At 36.0% G+C, this 21,058-nt stretch overlaps 2 protein-coding genes across 3 annotated transcripts in view; both read right to left on the bottom strand.

Annotated features, from left to right (window-relative positions):
• LOC137404704 (cationic amino acid transporter 2-like) overlaps positions 1-20,590 on the bottom strand; it is a 65,457-nt gene extending 44,867 nt beyond the window's left edge. The window contains exons 1-5 of one of the 2 annotated variants that reach the window (XM_068090937.1): positions 20,532-20,590; positions 16,778-16,845; positions 16,274-16,398; positions 12,792-12,911; positions 11,877-12,005 (exon numbers count right to left, since the gene is read on the bottom strand). In XM_068090937.1, coding sequence (XP_067947038.1) covers positions 11,877-12,005; positions 12,792-12,911; positions 16,274-16,398; positions 16,778-16,800 — 397 coding nt within the window. In that variant the 5' untranslated portion in view covers positions 16,801-16,845; positions 20,532-20,590. Of the gene's footprint in view, positions 1-11,876; positions 12,006-12,791; positions 12,912-16,273; positions 16,399-16,777; positions 16,846-20,267; positions 20,392-20,531 lie in introns of those variants that run through there. The other variant, XM_068090938.1, reaches the window with a different exon arrangement.
• Positions 17,022-20,781, bottom strand: LOC137404984 (autotransporter adhesin UpaG-like). The gene is made up of 2 exons (XM_068091212.1): positions 20,752-20,781; positions 17,022-18,542 (listed from the first exon to the last, which is right to left on the bottom strand). The coding sequence occupies exons 1-2, from the start codon at positions 20,779-20,781 to the stop codon at positions 17,022-17,024; spliced, it is 1,551 nt and encodes a 516-aa protein (XP_067947313.1).
• Positions 20,782-21,058: the final 277 nt, after the last annotated feature.

Below are 21,058 nucleotides of genomic sequence, written 5' to 3'. Positions count from 1 at the left end.
CCCCTCATAACCAATCATATGCCCTCAGTTGGCAGCTAAAGATGTCACAGACAATGCATTCATCTCTGATAAAGATTGAAAGCACTGTTGTTGGTTGACCCACACTAAGCAAGATTTGTCTAGAAAAGTTACCCTAAACTTCCTATGATCAGCGTGGTATCCGCCATTGCTTTGTCTTTGAGCATCTAGCAGTCTTTCAACACAACTGGCAATTCTAACCTCTATAATTGATTGTTTATAAGACATCAACCAGCTTGGCCTTGGAGCAGCATATCTACATTGTATATACCCTATATAAATGTGAAAGTACATGTATGTCTGTCCCTCCAGCTATAGCTATTATGAGAACAGCTAACTGGACAATGATGACATAACGTTATGGCTGTCATTAGAAGCCTAGCCTTATTAATTAGCTTAGCGGGATTTTCCATTGGCAATATGCCAGGCTAATAGGTGGCTTGAAAGTTAGTTGTTTGACAAAGTTTTAAAACCTTTACAGTTGTTTTTATTTTTCTCTCAATTTATTTTAACTACACAAAACACTTCTCTCATGATATGTAGTTTACCAATGTGAAATGCCTCACCAACTCAGTCACACAAGCTTGATGAATTCGCTAGACAACATATGTCGGTATATTGGAGCAAATACACAACGGCTTTGAGTTACTACGCAGAGTGATCGTACAACGATACGGAGAGGGTAGCTCTTATTAGTACGCTTACTCAAATTATCCATTGGCAATGTGCCAGGCTAATAGCCAGTGGCAGGCAACTCTCATTACCGCTCATTGTTAATAAGCTTATTTTTAACAACCTAGTAGTATGTACAACCACAGCTAGTATATATATGTATTTAAAAGTTCCCGTTATCGTTGCTAGCTTACCGCCTCTATTATTATAATTGTGATTTAATAGAAAGTCTCCTACAAACTTGCCTACATAATCATGACCTCGCTTATCTTCTACAGCGATAGCTAGATGAGTTATTGTATCGTTGTACATATTTTTACTATTGTTATAAGGCTGGTATTTAAGTATTTTACCCCAGCTCATTTGGCCTACTAGAATTATTGGTAACAAATTACACCGCTTTTCATCCAGTAGGTTTTATTAAGTATTTATTCCTTCTACGTACAAATAAAAAATAAATGGCATTGAATAAATAACATCATTCTCGATCAATTTACTTAACTCACCAGTCAGGGTTCTGTCATACGTAATCTTGAAAGTTTTTTGATCCATTTCAAATTTATAAGTATAAGGTCATAAGTACTCTGAGCTGCTCGTAAGTGTAATATCCAACTGGTATCGTAATATTGTAGTCTCCTTAAGATTTTACAGATTTAAATAAATGAGATTGTCTCATGTATAATAAATGATTTGTCTCATTTATTATAAATAAATGAGACAAATCTAGCAAATATTCTATTCACAGGTACGATTTAAATATTGTCACAGCGATTGATAAAAACAATAAAATTATATAGTTTTGAATGAAAATTTGTGATTACTCTGAACCAGTTTCTATAAAAAGTTTTGATGATGTTAATAGACAGTATGATAATAACACATTATACTACTTTGAACAATACAATTTGGCGTTATATTGCACTACAACTTTGCATGGAGTGAGCAAAGATCCATTAGCCAGAGGTTTAGATCTAACCAAAGCCATCATGAACTTTCATGTCAGATGAACAAAATAGGCCTACTCGCTGAGATGGAAGCTAGAGACACCAATGACAATGATTTCAATCCTCATAACAATCCTTATACTAAAACTGAATATCAAAAGTTATTAAACGAGGTTAATGTGAGAGCTCGAGACTTTCCAAAAATTGATCAACTCGCTGGAGGTCTTGGCTCTATTCGTAAATCGTATGGAAGTCAAAAGGTCCTGGTTACATTAGCACCGAAAAGTGTATTCTAAATACCTTTGTACAGGTTTAGACAACAAGTACATGAGTATGGAAAAACCTGGTGCCGATGGTTGGGGTTACTTTTTACCAGTTCCTGAATAGAGTTCGAGTGTAGGCACCAAAATAGATTCTGTAACTCAAGACCCGTTTGATCATAACCGAGTTGTACCAGATCACGGCAACTCGTTTACTAGTGCTGGAATAGTAAGATCAAATAGTGGTATTACAGCCTACGTTTATTACTCGCTTGGCGCAGAGGTACAGCCTACAAGCCGGCTCAGCTCTGGAATTGCTAAACAAGTTTTTTATATTAGTCAATGATCTCATTCACGGAAAGCAGTCATTGCAAGATTCGATAAAAATCTTTGAAGACGCCTCGAGTAAATCGAGATGATTGATTAATGACGCTATTGCAAAAGGATTGTATATGATGACCTCTGATATGAAGTTAAATGCTCTTGGGAACAGCGTTTCAGGTTTTAATGATAAATTACGAATAGCCAAAGATTGATGTTGGCAGAATATCTGATACGCCAAAACTCAAAGTTGTAGTAACACCATAATTTGAACAACAATGAATTTAATACACTGTTTTTTACAACACTTGTACTCTTCATTAAATTCATCTTGCATTATTGGAATAGAGTTTTTTGGCATATACAGCATATACAGCATATACAGCATATACAGCATATACAGCATATACAGCATATACAGCATATACAGCGTACAGTGTAGTGTATATCGCTTGACGGTGTGCGCAGGTAACATATCCCTAGGGATCTGAACCAAAAAATTTTAAAAATGGTTCTATAAACTTTTCACATCTTTCGTACAACAATCTCACATCACTTTCACAATATTCGTATATTCCCTTATTGAATGACCACAATAACGCTGTCATAAGCTGTCATAATAACTATAAAAATTCAGGAGCGTTGTCATAAAACCAGTCTTTGCTCGATATTGCTACAATATAATCTTTGTTGCGTTGAGATATAAATTTTAGGGGAAAATAGCCTTTTTCGGTTTATTCTAATCTAAATATTCTAGTAAACTTTCTCAGCAATATGTGAGCATAGCTGTCTAATAGAGTAATCTTTTATATTTTAGTAGTTTAATGTTATTACTTTGCAAAACAATAACGGGAATAATACCCTTCATCAAAAGGAAGTTGACGATGAATCGGTAATCATACATTCCTCCGTTGTGACAACTGTTGTTTGAATAGGTACAGTAAACAACCGCTCACACAATTTGTAGTGGGAAAAAAGGTTCGATAAACTGTACCATCTGCATCAATCTTTACAGAACTACGTTGTTGTTTATAGACAATGACGGAATTGTTTTTGTTTCCAGAGCAGCAATTAATACAGGAATAGGTTGACTTAGAAGTCGTTGTTGGCGGAACATTTGTAGTTTATGACTAGTTTTTCGCGAGAATTTTTGAAATCAGTTTTTTGAATAAAACACTGGTGGCCATGATACACAGCTTCTTTACAACGCGGACACTTTGTAGTATAGCAGACAGGCTTATCTGGCTTGAGGTGTGAGGCATTTGATTTTCATGTAATATTTTTATTACTTCTCTGCACTCGTGAATGCATCTACCGCATAATCACTTGTTGTAAATCGTACATTTATCTCTACATTTGTGAACAGCGGTTTTGCATCGTGAGCATTTAGAATTGTAGCAATCGCAATTTGTCTGCATGTATAAATGTAGAATTCTGCACAAAAATAATCTGTTGTTTTCATACCTTTAGGACTTATAATGGCCTGATAATGTTCACCATCTTTGAGCAAATATAATCTTAAATCACAAATTCTGGGAGTATTACCAGAGGTGTCATACAGTCAGTGACCTTGAGAAGATCACATATTCCAGGAGTATTACCAAAGGTGTCATACAACCAGTGTCCTTGAGGAGATCACATATTCCAGGAGTATTACCAGAGGTGTCATACAATCAGTGACCTTGAGGAGATCACACACTCCAGGAGTATTACCAGAGGTATCATACAACCAGTGACCTTGAGGAGATCACACACTCCAGGAGTATTACCAAAGGTGTCATACAACCAGTGACCTTGAGGAGATATAACAATTCTAAGCTTCTTTTTGGTTTTAGTGTTAAAATATTTTACTAACTTGTTCAAGTTGACATAAGTCATTGGTTTGTCCGGGTCGTGCCATATCGCTTCACAAGTTTTGCAAGCTGTTGTATTTTGAAAGTTTCTGCTTCTAGTAATGTCTTTTGATCTTGGATCATTAATAGCGTTATAAAAACAGATTAAACTGGCTATTGTCGGACACATTTGATTCCAGCGTTTTCTACTATTACTAAACATTTCTTGTTTTAATATAATTTGGTCACAAGATTTGTTGTTCCATTTCTAGAACTGCCGTACGGCCTATTTTATAATACATAATCAACCTCTAAAGTTTGGGCTCCATAAAGAGTAGTTCCCGGTGTTTTTAAGTTAAACTCAATAGGAGCAGCGATACTATAAATGTTTTTCTTAAAATATCTCAGTTCACCATCTTTAGATATCATTTTAAATGCATGCTGTACTCTAGAGTCTGAAGGCAACTTTAAATAATTTACAATTGTTCAAGCATTGGAACAAGATTCACCTTCTACATTAAATGATTGGACATTATGATGACCAGAGGTGGGCACTCAAGTTAGCATGCAGCTTGAGCAAGCCTCTAGGCTCAGTTTATAAACGAGTCGTATTGAACTGATTCTCTAGTATCTTTTAGTAATCTTACTTACTATGGAATTATATGACTTGGCCCATCCTTCCAATAAGAATTAAACCATAACGGTCACGTACAACTTTTATTGTATTTTCCAGGTAAACCAGAAACGCTAATTCCGATTTTGTAATCAGAATAAAGATTGGTCCACTAACTTCCGAATTCATGTGTTACATGTTGTAGCTGTATGTCCACGCGCGTAGTCACAGACTTTATGGTATTGTCTATACCCTTGCTAGGCACGTGCTATTGTTTTGCTTTTTGGCCACACCCAATACAAATACGTATAAGAGTCACGCAGGCGCCGCTTTTGGTTTCCTGCTTGGAGACAAAACATGGCCCCCAAAATACTGTCCGAAGGGTAATGTTCAAAATCATGTTGGTCAGCCTTTAGCTAGTAAGCAACCATAAACCCAAACATGTTATATCATGAGAGCTTTTTTAAAGTGTTTCAATATTCGTCTCGAAAACAACACAATCGGCACAGCAAGCTCCGCCTATAAATATTTGTCGTAGCCTAGCTTTTTAGGAATGGAAGTTGGGGATGTTTAGTCCGAATTAAAGGGTAATTTAGATAATACATAATGGGTTTTAAGTCATCCATCTCTATCATTTAATTCAGCCTGTAAAATAATCTCAGTCTTTTATGAAAGGTAAATCAGCTATTTAACTGTTAATAACTGTTCGTTTTTGAACTTTTAAGAGCTTGTAATCACATTTTCACATATTTTGCACCCGGAACACAGCTGAGTAAGACATGGTGAACCTTTTAATATCAAGTAACTGCAATGTAAATTTTGTTGCAAGTTAACCTTTAAAGACAGACGTACGTATAACAAAGTTTGAACTCACCTCAAATAAGTTTAGCTTTGCTTACTAAACACACGCACGTGCGCACACAAGTTGTAGTATGTATTTTCAACTATTTTACGGGATTTACACTTTATCACACTAAAATTTTATCACTTAGCAGTTTCTGTCTTCGCTTTCATTATAACTTTTAGCGGACCTGTTTAAAACCTTTTTCAACTCAACTCGGCAAAAAGCTCGAACGATGCTGTTTACGTGAATTTTTGTTAGCAAGTTAACGGAAGTTGTCTAACCGCTGTACTTCTGTTTGAAGAATCGCAACTCCAATTGTTCTACTGTTTCAAAAGGAAAATATTACAGTTCTACACATGAGAATATCTGAACTGAGAAAAATCAGTCATCATGTCTCCTTTAGGCATTGTGAAAATATTTTCGGCAAACAGCATTTCTGTGTCTTTATTAGTTTCGCGTACGTAATAAGCAAACCGACTGACGAATTTGAACTCGGGTGAATTTTTGTTGAATTCGTATGGTAAAATAAGATTCGTATGGTGAGGTAAAAAAAGCACCATGTTCAACTTCGAAAGGTGAAAAAATCGTATATCAGGGTAATCGCCTTCTGAGAGCGCACTGTATCTTCATTGCAAACTGTCACGGTCTACGAGCTGTATCTATTTGGCTAGGAGTTGATTGATGCGATGGTGAAGGGGTGGTTTGAATTAAATTAGCTAATTTGTATATCGGCTCAGCAGTCGCTTTATATTCTATATCATTTGCTATCTTGCTATCCATTCTTATTAATTATAAGTTATACGTAATCTAAGTATTTGGCTCGAGTAGTAGGCCTACACTATATGGGGGTTCGGCTAATATGTGGTTAATGACCGTTGTACCCGTATATCCTAAATTTTATTTTCATAAAAATTAATTCTTTATTATTTATATTATTAGTAATTTTAACTTTCTTATCATCACCTCAAACTTGAGACAAAAATTGGGGTCATTGAGTACAAAGGTTATTGAGTGCAAACACCGGTTGAAAAAGTATTGAGTGTAAAGGTCATATAAAACTTTGTGTCTATAATCTATTACTTTGTGGTTTATAATGCCAATTAGGAGAATCCCCTTTGACCTATCATCTATATATCATATGGTCTACAATGTAATCCCCTTTGACCTATCATCTATATATCATATGGTCTACAATGTAATCCCCTTTGACCTATCATCTATATATCATATGGTCTACAATGCCACTTAAGTAATCCCCTTTGACCTATCATCTATATATCATATGGTCTACAATGTAATCCCCTTTGACCTATCATCTATATATCATATGGTCTACAATGTAATCCCCTTTGACCTATCATCTATATATCATATGGTCTACAATGTAATCCCCTTTGACCTATCATCTATATATCATATGGTCTACAATGTAATCCCCTTTGACCTATCATCTATATATCATATGGTCTACAATGTAATCCCCTTTGACCTATCATCTATATATCATATGGTCAACAATGCCACTTAAGTAATCCCCTTTGACCTATCATCTATATATCATATGGTCAACAATGCCAATTAGGAGAATCCCCTTTGACCTATCATCTATATATCATATGGTCTACAATGCCACTTAAGTAATCCCCTTTTGGCCCATACCCATCTATCTACTCCTAAGAAGTACATAACCTAGGGAACATTAAAATAGTGTATTTAAAGTTCTTGTGTTCATCAAAATTACTTGACTCGGAGACCCCTAAATATTTGACTCGGTTGGTGGGACTATTCTAGATAAATGTCTACGTTTATTCTATGTTTATCAATGTCTGTGTTTATTCTATGTCTATCAATGTCTGTGTTTATTCTATGTCTATCAATGTCTGTGTTTATTCAATGTCTATCAATGTTTGTGTTTATTCTATGTCTATCAATGTCTGTGTTTATTCTATGTCTATCAATGTCTGTGTTTATTCTATGTCTATCAATGTCTGTGTTTATTCAATGTCTATCAATGTCTGTGTTTATTCTATGTCTATCAATGTCTGTGTTTATTCTATGTCTATCGATGTCTGCATTTATTCTATGTCTATCAATGTCTGTGTTTATTCTATGTCTATCAATGTCTGTGTTTATTCTATGTCTATCAATGTCTGTGTTTATTCTATGTCTATCAATGTCTGTGTTTATTCTATGTCTATCAATGTCTGCATTTATTCTATGTCTATCAATGTCTGTGTTTATTCTATGTCTATCAATGTCTGTGTTTATTCTATGTCTATCAATGTCTGTGTTTATTCTATGTCTATCAATGTCTGTGTTTATTCTATGTCTATCAATGTCTGTGTTTATTCTATGTCTATCAAAGTCTGTGTTTATTCTATGTCTATCAATGTCTGTGTTTATTCTATGTCCAACAATGTCTGTGTTTATTCTATGTCTATCAATGTCTGTGTTTATTCTATGTCTATCAAAGTCTGTGTTTATTCTATGTCTATCAATGTCTGTGTTTATTCTATGTCTATCAATGTCTGCATTTATTCTATGTTTATCAATGTCTGTGTTTATTCTATGTCTATCAATGTCTGTGTTTATTCTATGTCTATCAAAGTCTGTGTTTATTCTATGTTTATCAATGTCTGTGTTTATTCTATGTCTATCAATGTCTGTGTTTATTCTATGTCTATCAATGTCTGTGTTTATTCTATGTCTATCAATGTCTGCATTTATTCTATGTTTATCAATGTCTGTGTTTATTCTATGTCTATCAATGTCTGTGTTTATTCTATGTCTATCAAAGTCTGTGTTTATTCTATGTTTATCAATGTCTGTGTTTATTCTATGTCTATCAATGTCTGTGTTTATTCTATGTCTATCAATGTCTGTGTTTATTCAATGTCTATCAATGTTTGTGTTTATTCTATGTCTATCAATGTCTGTGTTTATTCTATGTCTATCAATGTCTGTGTTTATTCTATGTCTATCAATGTCTGTGTTTATTCTATGTCTATCGATGTCTGCATTTATTCTATGTCTATCAATGTCTGTGTTTATTCTATGTCTATCAATGTCTGCATTTATTCTATGTTTATCAATGTCTGTGTTTATTCTATGTCTATCAATGTCTGTGTTTATTCTATGTCTATCAATGTCTGTGTTTATTCTATGTTTATCAATGTCTGTGTTTATTCTATGTCTATCAATGTCTGTGTTTATTCTATGTCTATCAATGTCTGTGTTTATTCTATTTCTATCGATGTCTGCATTTATTCTATGTCTATCAATGTCTGTGTTTATTCTATGTCTATCAATGTCTGTGTTTATTCTATGTCTATCAATGTCTGTGTTTATTCTATGTCTATCAATGTCTGTGTTTATTCTATGTCTATCAATGTCTGCATTTATTCTATGTCTATCAATGTCTGTGTTTATTCTATGTCTATCAATGTCTGTGTTTATTCTATGTCTATCAATGTCTGTGTTTATTCTATGTCTATCAATGTCTGTGTTTATTCTATGTCTATCAATGTCTGTGTTTATTCTATGTCTATCAAAGTCTGTGTTTATTCTATGTCTATCAATGTCTGTGTTTATTCTATGTCCAACAATGTCTGTGTTTATTCTATGTCCAACAATGTCTGTGTTTATTCTATGTCTATCAATGTCTGTGTTTATTCTATGTCTATCAATGTCTGTGTTTATTCTATGTCTATCAAAGTCTGTGTTTATTCTATGTCTATCAATGTCTGTGTTTATTCTATGTCCAACAATGTCTGTGTTTATTCTATGTCTATCAATGTCTGTGTTTATTCTATGTCTATCGATGTCTGCATTTATTCTATGTCTATCAATGTCTGTGTTTATTCTATGTCTATCAATGTCTGTGTTTATTCTATGTCTATCAATGTCTGTGTTTATTCTATTTCTATCGATGTCTGCATTTATTCTATGTCTATCAATGTCTGTGTTTATTCTATGTCTATCAATGTCTGTGTTTATTCTATGTCTATCAATGTCTGTGTTTATTCAATGTCTATCAATGTTTGTGTTTATTCTATGTCTATCAATGTCTGTGTTTATTCTATGTCTATCAATGTCTGTGTTTATTCTATGTCTATCAATGTCTGTGTTTATTCTATGTCTATCAATGTCTGTGTTTATTCTATGTCTATCAATGTCTGTGTTTATTCTATTTCTATCGATGTCTGCATTTATTCTATGTCTATCAATGTCTGTGTTTATTCTATGTCTATCAATGTCTGCATTTATTCTATGTTTATCAATGTCTGTGTTTATTCTATGTCTATCAATGTCTGTGTTTATTCTATGTCTATCAAAGTCTGTGTTTATTCTATGTCTATCAATGTCTGTGTTTATTCAATGTCTATCAATGTTTGTGTTTATTCTATGTCTATCAATGTCTGTGTTTATTCTATGTCTATCAATGTCTGTGTTTATTCTATGTCTATCAAAGTCTGTGTTTATTCTATGTCTATCAATGTCTGTGTTTATTCTATGTCCAACAATGTCTGTGTTTATTCTATGTCTATCAATGTCTGTGTTTATTCTATGTCTATCAAAGTCTGTGTTTATTCTATGTCTATCAATGTCTGTGTTTATTCTATGTCTATCAATGTCTGCATTTATTCTATGTTTATCAATGTCTGTGTTTATTCTATGTCTATCAATGTCTGTGTTTATTCTATGTCTATCAAAGTCTGTGTTTATTCTATGTTTATCAATGTCTGTGTTTATTCTATGTCTATCAATGTCTGTGTTTATTCTATGTCTATCAATGTCTGTGTTTATTCTATGTCTATCAATGTCTGCATTTATTCTATGTTTATCAATGTCTGTGTTTATTCTATGTCTATCAATGTCTGTGTTTATTCTATGTCTATCAAAGTCTGTGTTTATTCTATGTTTATCAATGTCTGTGTTTATTCTATGTCTATCAATGTCTGTGTTTATTCTATGTCTATCAATGTCTGTGTTTATTCTATGTCCAACAATGTTTGTGTTTATTCTATGTCTATCAATGTCTGTGTTTATTCTATGTCTATCAATGTCTGTGTTTATTCTATGTTTATCAATGTCTGTGTTTATTCTATGTCTATCAAAGTCTGTGTTTATTCTATGTCTATCAATGTCTGTGTTTATTCTATGTCTATCAAAGTCTGTGTTTATTCTATGTTTATCAATGTCTGTGTTTATTCTATGTCTATCAATGTCTGTGTTTATTCTATGTCTATCAAAGTCTGTGTTTATTCTATGTTTATCAATGTCTGTGTTTATTCTATGTCTATCAATGTCTGTGTTTATTCTATGTCTATCAATGTCTGTGTTTATTCAATGTCTATCAATGTTTGTGTTTATTCTATGTCTATCAATGTCTGTGTTTATTCTATGTCTATCAATGTCTGTGTTTATTCTATGTCTATCAAAGTCTGTGTTTATTCTATGTCTATCAATGTCTGTGTTTATTCTATGTCCAACAATGTCTGTGTTTATTCTATGTCTATCAATGTCTGTGTTTATTCTATGTCTATCGATGTCTGCATTTATTCTATGTCTATCAATGTCTGTGTTTATTCTATGTCTATCAATGTCTGCATTTATTCTATGTTTATCAATGTCTGTGTTTATTCTATGTCTATCAATGTCTGTGTTTATTCTATGTCTATCAATGTCTGTGTTTATTCTATGTTTATCAATGTCTGTGTTTATTCTATGTCTATCAATGTCTGTGTTTATTCTATGTCTATCAATGTCTGTGTTTATTCTATTTCTATCGATGTCTGCATTTATTCTATGTCTATCAATGTCTGTGTTTATTCTATGTCTATCAATGTCTGTGTTTATTCTATGTCTATCAATGTCTGTGTTTATTCTATGTCTATCAATGTCTGTGTTTATTCTATGTCTATCAATGTCTGCATTTATTCTATGTCTATCAATGTCTGTGTTTATTCTATGTCTATCAATGTCTGTGTTTATTCTATGTCTATCAATGTCTGTGTTTATTCTATTTCTATCGATGTCTGCATTTATTCTATGTCTATCAATGTCTGTGTTTATTCTATGTCTATCAATGTCTGCATTTATTCTATGTTTATCAATGTCTGTGTTTATTCTATGTCTATCAATGTCTGTGTTTATTCTATGTCTATCAAAGTCTGTGTTTATTCTATGTCTATCAATGTCTGTGTTTATTCTATGTCTATCAATGTCTGTGTTTATTCTATGTCTATCAAAGTCTGTGTTTATTCTATGTCTATCAATGTCTGTGTTTATTCTATGTCTATCAATGTCTGTGTTTATTCTATGTCTATCAATGTCGGTGAAGTATACATAGTTTAGTAATTATTAACCAACCTATGACATACTCAAGTACCAGATTCCAGCCAACTACGAAGGCCATGAATTCCCCTACAGTCACGTATGTGTAGACATAAGCAGAACCTGACTTCGGTACTCGAGCTCCAAACTCTGCATAGCAAACCCCTGTAAAAAGATGTATCAATGAGTGCATAAAACAAGATGTATCTATGAGTGTAGATAAAAAGATGTATCTGTGAGTGTATAGAAACAGTAGATACAGACCACATGTAACACCTCAACGTTTCAAGCTTAGCTGAAATTTCAGTACTGTATTTGCGTTGAGCAATAGGATACATGTGTAGCTAGCATCTTTATATTTGACAATCTCAAACAATGTATGATGTATATTAGAACATCTCATACAATGTATGATATATATTAGAGCATCTCATACAATGTATGATGTATATTACAGCATCTCATACAATGTATGATGTATATTAAAACATCTCACACAATGTATGATGTATATTAGAACATCTCGTACAATGTATGATGTATATTAGAGCATCTCATATCATGTATGATGTATATTAAAACATCTCATACAATGTATGATGTATATTAATCATCTCATACAATGTATGATGTTTATTACAGCATCTCATACAATGTATGATGTATATTAGAGCATCTCACTCAATGTATGATGTATATTAAAGCATATCATACAATGTATGATGTATATTAGAGAATCTCATACAGTGTATGATGTATATTAGAACATCTCACACAATGTATGATGTATATTAGAGCATCTCATACAGTGTATGACGTATATTAGAACATCTCATACAATGTATGATGTATATTACAGCATCTCATACAATGTATGATGTATATTAGAACATCGCATACAATGTATGATGTATATTAAATATTATGTATATTAAATACAATAAAACAAACCAGCGAGTATAGAAGCCGTAGCTGCTATGAGAAAGGAGATGACAACTGAAGGTCCAGATTGTTGTTTGGCAACTTCTCCAGTTACAATGTATACACCAGCGCCTAGAGTGCTCCCTATACCTGCTCAAGTAATCAATGGTTCCTCTTCACTCATATTATACTCATTCCTAGCTTTCCCCTACATTGACATCAGGTATGTTATATTCTATGCCTAACACCAACCTGTACTGTACACCTACACCTAACACTAACTTGTACTGTACACCTATACCTAACAACAACCTGTACTGTACACCTATACCTAACAACAACCTGTACTGTACACCTATACCTAACAACAACCTGTACTGTACACCTATACCTAACAACAACCTGTACTGTACACTTATACCTAACAACAACCTGTACTGTACACCTATACCTAACAACAACCTGTACTGTACACCTATACCTAACACCAACCTGTACTACACACCTATACCTAACACCAACCTGTACTGTACACCTATACCTAACACCAACCTGTACTACACACCTATACCTAACACCAACCTGTACTGTACACCTATACCTAACACCAACCTGTACTGTACACCTATACCTAACACCAACCTGTACTGTACACCTATACCTAACACCAACCTGTACTGTACACCTATACCTAACACCAACCTCTACTGTACACCTATACCTAACACCAACCTGTACTGTACACCTATACCTAACACCAACCAAACTATATGAGAACAAAACCGGATAAAGTTAAGGTTGTTTTCAAGTTGGAGTTAAAGATGTGATTGCACCATTGAAGTCATTCAAAAAATTGAAAGCATTATAAGGCTAAAACATCAGCTACAATTTGATGTCATTTTTGTCATTGTAGGCTAGCTCTGTCCAGAGAAGTGTTTGAATGACATCATTTTTTGAAACGCTCAGATTCAAACGGGTGCTTTATTCGTGAGGTAAATTCGTGCACGCTGCATGGACATGTTTTATTGATGAACAACAGAATTTTAACAATGTTTCCAGTTCCAGCAAAGGTGACTCAGAGTTTTCTGAGTATCAGGTGATTAAAGATTGTGCTGCAAAGGAAGATAGGAGAATGGAGGTGAATCTCTCTTTAACTTTGAGTCTCCTATATATATACAGTATATACAGTAGATACAGTATATACAGAATATACAGTATATACAGAATATACAGAATATACAGAATATACAGAATATACAGAATATACAGTATATACAGTATATACAGTATATACAGTATATATACATATTTATATACATACATATATATATATATATATATACATATATATACATATATATACATATATATATACATATATATACATATACATATATATATATACATATATATATATATATATATATATATATATATATATATATATATATGTATATATATATATATGTATATATATACATATTTATGTATATATATATATATATATATATATACTGTATATATATACTAAAGGTAATAATTTTACTACTCATGAATACATTTACTAATTGATAAAATTATAACTTTTTTGCTATCACCAATCATCGTTTCATAACTTTTTTATTGTTTTATCTAGCTATGGTATTTGCTTCAAATTTTCTTTAGCAGTTTGAGCTAGTAAATTAGATTCGTGATTAGAATTTATACTTCTCACTTGTACAAAGTGAGGAAAATGAATTGATCAATTCTCGTTTTCAACTCTCAGAAACAAAGCTTCAAATTTTCGGCTTGGCGTACTTATGCTTTTGTTAAATATTGGTTCATTTTGTGATTTAATACTCTCAATCTATCTAGCTCAAATTGAAAGCTTTCAGTAGATACACGTTAGCAAACATATCGATGAATGTCATTTTATTACATTTGTTTTAAGGATTACAGGATGTTTCTGTGGCGCCATCAGCGGAGCTGTGCTGTCAGCGGTGATCACTATCATTGATTTACTGTCTTACACACAGACCATTTACCTGCAGTGAACTCAAACTCCTACAGAGTTTGAGTTTACTGCAGTAGAATAATTTGTCTTATTATATGAGCTGAAACTATGCGAGTGGCCACGACTTGGATGGATGTTTTTAATGAAAACTTTTCGCTGAAATGAAAATTTTTTGGCTTGTAAAAATTATATAATAAAATAATAGTGTTGAAAATAATGCAAAACATGATTTGCAGAACATATTGAATACATCATAGCCCTGTTTCCACCTGTGCCAAAATCTTGTCTGTTAGATGGGTTTATGAAGTGTAATTAGAGCTGTATTGACAGGTACTTATGCATAGCTCAACTCAACTCCAACAGACCAAATATTAAGAACTACTCAAATTTTATGCTCCACACTACTAAATGAAAACAGGTAAGTCCACAAACCGCCAACCATGTGTGCAAGAATTACATTACTAAACTTTTCCTAGAACAGGTATGTTCATTGATTTCAAAGAAATTGACGTTGTTTTGCGTTCACTATTTTGGTCAACTCAAAAAGCCATTTGTTTTGTACTTGAATCAACTAATCAAATGTGACCAGAAAGTTTATTTCTACAAATTGTTACTAGTAATGACTAAATAACGTTTGACTATACATGACTTTTTAAGGATGCAGTTGATTTCGTTATATATTCGAACATATTCTTTTCAAAAATGCAGCTTGCTTATTTTATCTAGTAACTAGTTTCTGGTGTGGGTAGCAACTGAGAAGTTCGCTGATACAAAGGCCATGATAAAATAAGTTAACTCGACGACCTAATTACTGTAGACTGACCGAATCGTAGTCGGTACTCAGATACGGCATTTAGAGGAAACTCATATGACAAGTTTTTAAGTACACTTATTTGAGGCGTTTGAGACATTTATAATAATGTATCTGTAGCTAGATTTAAAACTTTATTCTAGCTGTCATGAGCAAATACAAAATAAAATAAATACCAATAGAGCCGCGTAGGACTAGACTTTTATCGCAATAACTGTTGTAAATATCAGAGATAAAGACTGGCTGTCTCACTATGTACATCATTTTGGGCAAGTCTGGGCACACCTTTTTTCCTAGCCTTTTCAAGGCGATAAAGTTTTGTCGATTTCAATCTCTCAACATCGTGGCAGTCAGGCCACTTCAAATGATAGCATAGTACCGATACTTTCTGATAGAATCGACTAAAATTTAGTGCAACTACGTATTTAAAATGATAAAAACCATGAAACTGCTTGTTATCTTCTCCTGAAATTTTGTATGTACAATACCTTGAGTGGGTTTATATTCAATCATGATGTGAAATGTATCAATATTTCATTGCAACAGCAGGTGTAGTATAGTATTGTTGAATATCTTGATTTACATTAATAGCCCAAGGGTATGCTCATCTGCTGCTCTAAGAATGTCCTTTATCTATATATAGCCCAAGGGTATGCTATATATAGCCCAAGGGTATGCTATATATAGCCCAAGGATATGCTCACATACCTATTGAGATGAGGTCAAATGTATTCAAACATCTTCTCAGTCTGGTTTCAGCAATTCTAGAAAAATCCACTGTTTTCAGTCTGAATAACGTTGAAAGTGCTTCATCAAATTTGGTTTTGTTTGGCCTAAAATATGCAGACAGCTTTATACTCACCTCAAATGCATTAACTTCGCTTTGATGTTTTTATGTACCATTTAGCCCTTTGCATCATTACATGTAAAAAAAGTCTTACAAACAGTCTCTCATCTAGCCCAATGATAGCACACCCTCAGTATGCTTACTAAACACATGTAGTAAAATGAAACTGGTTGCACATCATGTTACGAGGCAATACAGAGTCCAAGGGCATTCATTATGGCTGAGCAATAAGGAATTGACACCACTTCAATAACAAATTATAAAAGTCTATCTATGGTGATAGTGAAAAGCCGACAGAGAAGTCACCAATCTCACAAATAATAAAGCTCGCAAATGTATTTAGGCTGGGTAATGTACAGTATTACCTGTTTTCCTGCGCTACACTCATGTTGGCCGTAGTGTATGTAACCGGCCTACAAGCAGACGTCACTTTCTACAATAGAATATAAGTACATGTACCACAAGTTATCATGCTCACACATGCACACATTCCACTTCAGAGCCCTGTTAAAATTGCACAGATTCCAGAGAGGAATAGCTCCTTTATATTTTTTTCCATTTCTTAGATGTAGTGTAAGTCTTTTGGCTTGACGCCAAAAGACCTCGAAATTAACTGAAGGGAAGCGAAGAAGCAGCACAGCAAGGGTATGAATGGCGGCCCTCATCAACTGACTGACGGCCCTCATCAACTGACTGACGGCCCTCATCAACTGACTGGCGGCCCTCATCAACTGACTGATGGCCCTCATCAACTGACTGGCGGCCCTCATCAACTGACTGACGGCCCTCATCAACTGACTGGCGGCCCTCATCAACTGACTGGCGGCCCTCATCAACTGACTGGCGGCCCTCATCAACTGACTGACGGCCCTCATCAACTGACTGGCGGCCCTCATCAACTGACTGGCGGCCCTCATCAACTGACTGACGGCCCTCATTAACTGACTGGTGGCCCTCATCAACTGACTGGCGGCCCTCATCAACTGACTGGTGGCCCTCATCAACTGACTGGCGGCCCTCATCAACTGACTGACGGCCCTCATCAACTGACTGGCGGCCCTCATCAACTGACTGGCGGCCTGAATAAACCGACTGGCGGCCCTCATCAACTGACTGGCGGCCCTCATCAACTGACTGGCGGCCTGAATAAACCGACTGGCGGCCCTCATCAACTGACTGGCGGCCCTCATCAACTGACTGACGGCCCTCATCAACTGACTGACGGCCCTCATCAACTGACTGGCGGCCTGAATAAACCGACTGACGGCCCTCATCAACTGACTGGCGGCCTTCATCAACTGACTGGCGGCCCTCATCAACTGACTGACGGCCCTCATCAACTGACTGGCGGCCCTCATCAACTGACTGGCGGCCCTCATCAACTGACTGGCGGCCTGAATAAACCGACTGACGGCCCTCATCAACTGACTGGCGGCCCTCATCAACTGACTGGCGGCCTGAATAAACCGACTGACGGCCCTCATCAACTGACTGGCGGCCCTCATCAACTGACTGGCGGCCCTCGTCAACTGACTGGCGGCCTGAATAAACCGACTGACGGCCCTCATCAACTGACTGGCGGCCCTCATCAACTGACTGGCGGCCTGAATAAACCGACTGGCGGCCCTCATCAACTGACTGGCGGCCCCCATCAACTGACTGGCGGCCCTCATCAACTGACTGGCGGCCCTCATCAACTGACTGACGGCCCTCATCAACTGACTGGCGGCCCTCATCAACTGACTGGCGGCCCTCATCAACTGACTGGCGGCCCTCATCAACTGACTGGCGGCCCTCATCAACTGACTGGCGGCCCTCATCAACTGACTGGCGGCCTTCATCAACTGACTGGCGGCCCTCATCAACTGACTGGCGGCCCTCATCAACTGACTGGCGGCCCTCATCAACTGACTGGCGGCCCTCATCAACTGACTGGCGGCCCTCATCAACTGACTGGCGGCCCTCATCAACTGACTGGCGGCCCTCATCAACTGACTGGTGGCCCTCATCAACTGACTGGCGGCCCTCATCAACTGACTGGCGACCCTCATCAACTGACTGGCGGCCCTCATCAACTGACTGGCGGCCCTCATCAACTGACTGGCGGCCCTCATCAACTGACTGGCGGCCCTAATAAACCGACTGACGGCCCTAATAAACCGACTGACGGCCCTAATAAACCGACTGACGGCCCTAATAAACCGACTAGCGGTTTTAATAAACCGACTGACAGCCCTAATAAACCGACTGACGGCCCTAATAAATCGACCGGCGGCCTAATAAAGCTCCAGCATTTTAGAAGCTCCTTCAGACTCCTTAAATCATGTAAGAAAACAACTCTTATTAACTAGGATGTTACAAAATCACTTTTAAGCGTAAAAATGTTATCTTTCTGCCAAAAAAGTTGATTGAGTAAGAAATCGAAAAGAGAGCTGCACTACACATAGTTATAGATGTCCAAAAATATGAAGAGCTCTGAGATTAGATCTACATTGCAGAGATCTCTATAGGGCCTAGGTCACCCAAATACCTATAGATCTCCATAGGGCCTAGGTCACCCAGATACCTATAGATCTCTATAGGGCCTAGGTCACCCAGATACCTATAGATCTCTATAGGGCCTAGGTCACCCAGATACCTATAGATCTTTATAGGGCCTAGGTCACCCAGACACCTATAGATCTCTATAGGGCCTAGGTCACCCAGATACCTATAGATCTCTATAGGGCCTAGGTCACCCAGATACCTATAGATCTCTATAGGGCCTAGGTCACCCAGATACCTATAGATCTTTATAGGGCCTAGGTCACTCAGATACCTATAGATCTCTATAGGGCCTAGGTCACCCAGATACCTATAGATCTCTATAGGGCCTAGGTCACCCAGATACCTATAGATCTCTATAGGCCTAGGTCACCCAGATACCTATATATCCCTATAGGGCCTAGGTCACCCAGATACCTATAGATCTCTATAGGGCCTAGGTCACCCAGATACCTATAGATCTCTATAGGGCCTAGGTCACCCAGATACCTATAGATCTCTATAGGGCCTAGGTCACCCAGATACAACAAATCTGAAATAGCATCTACACCACACGTTACTCTGTAGCTCTGCCAATATGTAAAGCTTTGAAATAATATCCATATTAAATGTCTATAGATGTTACTCCATGGATCTATCAATATTTAGATCTTCAAAGTAATAACCACACTTCATGGTACTCCATAGATGATAGATCTATCAATATTTAGATATTCAAAGTAATAACCGCACTTCATGTTACTCCATAGATCTATCAATATTTAGATCTCCAAAGTAATAACTGCACTTCATGTTACTCTATAGATCTATCAATATTTAGATCTCCAAAGTAATAACCGCACTCCATGTTACTCCATAGACTATCAATATCTAGATTTCTGATACCGTATTAGATCTACATCTCACATTAGTCTATCAATTAAAAAATCAGCTACAACAGTGGGAAAAATCTAGTTCCTATCCAAAAAGTTCTGGGGGATAGCCACGGTATACGGCATTTACGGTAGAAAAATTTCCGTTCCCATTCTAAGTCTAATTTCCCTTTAACTCGCAGAAGGAGATCACAAAGCTCAATAACAATTGTTGCTGAACTTGGTGCTCTTCCTCTGTGGATGGTCTAGCCTGTATGCAAGCCAGACTTGGTGTTGGTTTATTATTTTACAACAAGGCTCCACTCACTAACTACTTATCTCACCTCGGGCTAGTAGTAAAGTGGAGATGATACACTATTCTGAATAAATTACAGTTATGTATTACGATAGGATATATATATATATATATATATATATATATATATATATATATCAATACCTATATATCAATTACACGCAAGATTGGAGCGAAAGAGATTAAGCTGGTTGTTGCGAGACTTTTAGGATAGGAAATTCTTCTACCGTTTATACCGTACACACGCACAGCGACCGCAGGACTTTTTGGATAGGAACTAGTATTTACCACAACAGTGAGTGCGGTTGAAGGTAAATTCTACTAAATATACTGAAGTTATACCATAGTCTCCTAGTCTACTGCAGCAGGTTAGTGCTATGTTATACCAACCTACTATGTACTACCTACCTTTGCCTCTCACAGCTTCCCTTCATTGATAGCCATAACTGTGCATAATTATGTTGCTGAGCTTGGAATACACGCATGACTACACGCATTCAACTTGACGAATCAGTCACGCTCGCCTCGTCACGCTCAGCCAGCTACTAACTTCTTTGCTTTTGATGCTTTCCATTCTGAAAAGCTATTCATATTCGTTAGCCTGTCTTACAAATTTTTACCAGCCCACGTCATCCGTTTCCCAGCCCGCCTTTCCCATTCTCCAAATGTCTTGAAACAGTAATAATATGACTAGAGTACTCTGTGTGAGACAAGTGCATGCTTTTACAGCTCTACCTTGGTGAGCTATTGATCTGCGCCTGTGGGCTGTTAGATAGTGTGGTTACCTGTCTAGGCCCACAGCCTAGACAAGTAACCTAGGTGTTATGGATATAGTACTACATAGAGTTAATCCTTGCAGTCGCCTCTATGAAGATTTGCGGAACAAAATATCTTGAGCATGAAGAATTTCACTTTTACTCTTTTAATGCTCAAAG

Source organism: Watersipora subatra, chromosome 9 (genome assembly GCF_963576615.1).
Source record: "Watersipora subatra chromosome 9, tzWatSuba1.1, whole genome shotgun sequence".
Taxonomy (NCBI): domain Eukaryota; kingdom Metazoa; phylum Bryozoa; class Gymnolaemata; order Cheilostomatida; family Watersiporidae; genus Watersipora; species Watersipora subatra.
The sequence above is the reverse complement of the archived record's forward strand: the minus strand, read 5'-3'. Positions and strand labels throughout refer to the sequence as shown.